We start from the raw sequence: 4629 nt of genomic DNA, 5'->3' as shown, positions 1-4629 counted from the left end.
ACTTTAAAGTACTTTACACCCACTGGAGCGTTAAGGTTTCACTCATTAACGAAAAATAGTGTCAAATTATTGTATACTTCAAGCTGGTCGCAATGTGCAAGTGATGAATGTTTTAATATCTACAATAAGTGGAATGGCAACCAAGATCCAGATGACAAAATAAATTGTCAAACACCAGAAGATTTGTATCAGAAGTTTTACTACAATGTCTGTACAGGTAACTATTTCTTTAAATATTCTGATTCTATTTGTAACTTAAGATGATCCTCATATGTAAAATATAACTATTTGTATTTCCAATATAGAGATCCAACCGGCATTTCTTTTTGGACCTGAAATTAGTAATGATACATTAAAAGGATGTGAATATACATCTAAATTATCTTTCTCAAAAAATGCTTACTGGCTGATAAATGGCACGACAAGAATGAATGCAAACATCACTGCAGTTGCTTCAGCTACAAATAGGTTTAAATTTTCATCATGGTCTTTAAAGAATATCGCTCGTGGAGTTTCGTATCAGTGTGTTGTGTACGATCCATCAAGAATGAAGCACGAATTAAGAAGTGAAGCTGTATTTTTCAAGAAAGGTATGATATTACATTTTGTTCGTGTGTGGTTCAATTTTTGGCATATCATCAATACCCGGTATATTAATTTTGTGACTCTTCATCAGTATTAGTTAGCTCTAAGACATGGCACACAATTAGATATTTTCCTAATCCTCGGTTCTAATCTATTCAGGTAAGATCTTTTCCGCCCCGGCTGGATGCGTTAAAAATTTTTTTTACAAATATTGACCTCAGAAAAATAAAGAATTACACTTTTTTAGAAATCAAGGCAGCGTTTAAAAGAGGACCTATATTAAATGGATCTACAATGAGAGGGTGTGAATATACCGCAACAATGTCGCTTCTTTCTTATACATTCTGGCTGATCAATGGAACAAATAAAGTTAATGGAACTGTAGAAGAATCAACAAATAAAAACCTTAACAATTCATTCTCGTTTCCCAAACTAATAATGGACAGATTTGTTCCTAGCACATATTACCAATGTGGAATTCATTATCCTGATCGTATGTCAAAGCAGTTGTTAAGCGAAAAAGTTTACACAGGTATGTGTGTTATCATTATCTGCATGTCACCATAATTCAAACCAATTCAAACGCATCCAGCTTTTAAAGAACTGTTTACTTTAATAATATATCTTGCTTTACTTTAGATATTGATGTTAGATTCGTTGAAGGTCCGAAACTTGTAAATACGCAGTTACATGGGTGTTCATATAACTCATCCATACCTCTCAATGCATATCTTTACTGGCTGGTAAATGGAACGATCAAGGAAAAAGGAACACATTCTATCTCCTCTATCTCAACACAGAGTGAATCTAATGAGTACAAATTTTCACAGCTCGATATTATTAACCATTCACCTGGAAGTTTTTATCAGTGTGTGATATTTTATCCAAGCAGAATGGCACATATGATTGTCAGTGAAAGAATATACCCTGATATCCAAGGTATATATATCTCTTTAGCATAATGTAGCCTTTTTCTTATTAAGAACGTTAAAATCAGCTTGAAAATACTTTGCTTTTTTATGATGTGATTAGACCAATATAGATAATTTTTGAAAGTCACATAAACTTGTGTGTGAGAAGATATTAGGTGCAAAAAGTGTTGCAGTTTTACTGAAAGTGCATTTTTTACATTATTCAGACAATAATAAATCCTTTGTAGATATTAATCCCATCTTTATAAACCAGCCGAGTTTAAACGGTACCATACTACAAGGATGCGATTACAAAGCTAATATCTCTCTTCACAAATATGCGTACTGGCTGATAAATGGAACTAAAAAAGTAAATGGAATCTCCGTGAACGAAACCTCTTTTAGCGAAGTACATGACTTCCCTGATTTGCAAATCTTACATTATGATGCAACAAATTTCTATCAGTGTGTTTTATATTACCCAAATCGCATGAAGAAAATAGTAAAAAGTTTGGTTATCACACCAGATATAAGAGGTAAGTGATGTTGGTATGAAATGTTTTAATTAAACACACATTGGCTCACATAATTGCATTTTTATTGATCCCATGTAAAACATTTTATTTCTCTGTTATAAAATTTTAAATATGAATAATCTTTTTGTGTACTTTTCAGTATACTACCAAAAAAAGAATTTAGTACGCGAGGTTATTCTCTTTTTTCGCATAAAAGCATCATTCAAATTGTTTTCGTCATTTCAAACTTTAGTAAACTTTGTTCTCGTTGTCATTTGCTTCTCTGCTTTCTTAAATACCATGCATTAAGGACAGACAAACTTATGATAGAACCATTTGTTTTTACTATAGATATCAATCCTACATTTATAACACAACCGTATCTAAATGGAAGCATTTTATCTGGCTGTAGCTACAAATCTGACATATCATTGCATGAATATACTTTTTGGTTAATAAATGATTCAGAGGTATTTCAAACAACTACATCAGACCCAATGTCTACAACAGAAAAAGATCTGTATAATTTTCCTGAGTATGTTATCCGTGAGTTTAAGCCAAACACGTTTTATCAATGTGGTGTATATTACTCAAAAAGAATGAAAGGCATCGAATTAAGTGACAAGATATATACAGGTAATTGTTTTTAAATGCAAAAATCTAGTTTTTCTACATAATGTCTTTTATCGATTAAAATCTTGAATCGCATTTTATTTTATCTGATCTTAGTCATCACCTTTGTTTTATGTATGACATCCTAAATCTTTATTAAGAAAAGTTTGCACCAAACTAAACAGTGACCTTTTGATTCTGACAAAAAGCGAGATTTGTCACACATTGTGACAGTAATTAACAGTAATTATTTTAACAAAACTAAAGTTAGTTTTCATGTACGTAGATATAATTAGATAAAATTTTCATGTACGTAGATTATAACCAGTTAATAACAACAAATGCATTTTATATAAATCAGTATCTGGATTCTAGATATGAAAAGGAAAACTTAATTGAGAAAATCACAATTTAGCTTTTTGAATTGATTAAGAGCTCTCTGTTGCAAATTGCGAATAAACGATTTGTCACTAAACAGTTAACAATGTGAATTTATTTTTTTGACTTAATATTGAAGATATCCATCCCGAGTTTACTAATGATCCATATCTTAATGGCACAAAACTACAAGGATGCGATTACAACGCAGACATTCCAATGCAACAGTATGCCTATTGGCTTATCAATGGAACTATAAGAATGAATGGAACTTCTGTTCACAATTCATCTTCTGACATTTCATATCGTTTTCCTACCCTGTCAATCTTGGAGTATTATCCAACAACATCTTATGAGTGCATTTTGTATCATCCACATCGTATGCCGAAAATGATAAGAAGCTTAAAAATCACTCCAGATATAAGAAGTAAGTATGTAAATGTTACATGTTATATGTTAAAGTTGAAGGTTGTCCATATACCGGTAAACTCCACCAACCTAATGTTCACAGTGCAAAGTTTAATGCTTCATTATTATTCCTAAATTTATTACCAAACGGAATAATGATTCAGACGGTACATTGTATGTCCAATTGCTTTACAACTGCACACAGAATAATAAAAATGTCTCTTCTAATATTGAATATCATTTTATATTTATTAATATTTAGACATCAAAGTAACATTTGTAACGCAACCACGTCTAAATCAAAACACTTTAAGTGGTTGCAGCTACAATTCTAACATATCAATGCATGATTTTACTTTTTGGTTAATAAATGGTTCCGAAGTTATTCAAAAAACCACATCAAGTCCACTGTCTACAGCAGAAAAAGATCTGTATAATTTTCCTAAGTATGTTATCCGTGAGTTTAAGCCAAACACGTTTTATCAATGTGGTGTATATAACTCAAAAAGGATGAAAGGCATCGAATTAAGTAAAAAGATATATACAGGTAAAGGTTAATTTCAGTACATTAGTTTAATGTAAAATTGCTTTCTATCGTATTTCAAAACGTTTTTTGTTATTATCTGTTCTTTTAGATATAAAACCAACATTCACTCAAGGACCGAAATGGAACGGAAGAGCTTTGCACAACTGCAAATACCAGTTTAAAAGAACTCTGCAGCAATATACATTCTGGTTGGTTAATGGAACAAGGATAATTAACGCGAGTACAATTGGCACAGGGAAGAATGAAAATACAGGTTTTGAATTTCCAGAGCTATATATCGAGGATTTTACTCCTGGCATTACTTACCAGTGTGGAATATATCACCCGCAACGAATGACTAAACCAATGTTAACTGATGCTTTTGTACCTGCTTTTGAAGGTAAGTGAAAAAAACCCTAATGAATATAATGTAGTAGTAAATTAAACTTTATTTTAATATATTATTTTTTGGTGTTACATAAAGCAATGCATGTTTTTCTATTTCAGATTCAAACCTCATAGCTGGTCCGAAGATATTCACAAAATATCCTAAGACAGGTGGAGCTTTGATATTAAAAGGCTGTATATTTTATTCAAAATTTCCACTGGCAAACATGAAAATGTTTTGGATGAAAAATGAAAAGAAAGTAATGGCGAACTCAACGTACATCATAAAAAAAAATGCGAATTATAC

At 31.4% G+C, this 4629-nt stretch overlaps 1 protein-coding gene across 1 annotated transcript; it reads left to right on the top strand.

The window, feature by feature from the left end:
- The first annotated feature begins 319 nt into the window (after positions 1 to 319).
- LOC130653764 (uncharacterized) lies at positions 320 to 3038 on the top strand. The gene is made up of 5 exons (XM_057456281.1): positions 320 to 1117; positions 1225 to 1524; positions 1745 to 2032; positions 2363 to 2653; positions 2941 to 3038. Exons 1-5 carry the CDS (start codon positions 880 to 882, stop codon positions 3036 to 3038), a joined length of 1215 nt encoding a protein of 404 aa, XP_057312264.1. The 5' UTR covers positions 320 to 879.
- Positions 3039 to 4629: the final 1591 nt, after the last annotated feature.

Source organism: Hydractinia symbiolongicarpus, chromosome 8 (genome assembly GCF_029227915.1).
Source record: "Hydractinia symbiolongicarpus strain clone_291-10 chromosome 8, HSymV2.1, whole genome shotgun sequence".
Lineage (NCBI taxonomy): Eukaryota > Metazoa > Cnidaria > Hydrozoa > Anthoathecata > Hydractiniidae > Hydractinia > Hydractinia symbiolongicarpus.
The sequence above is the reverse complement of the archived record's forward strand: the minus strand, read 5'-3'. Positions and strand labels throughout refer to the sequence as shown.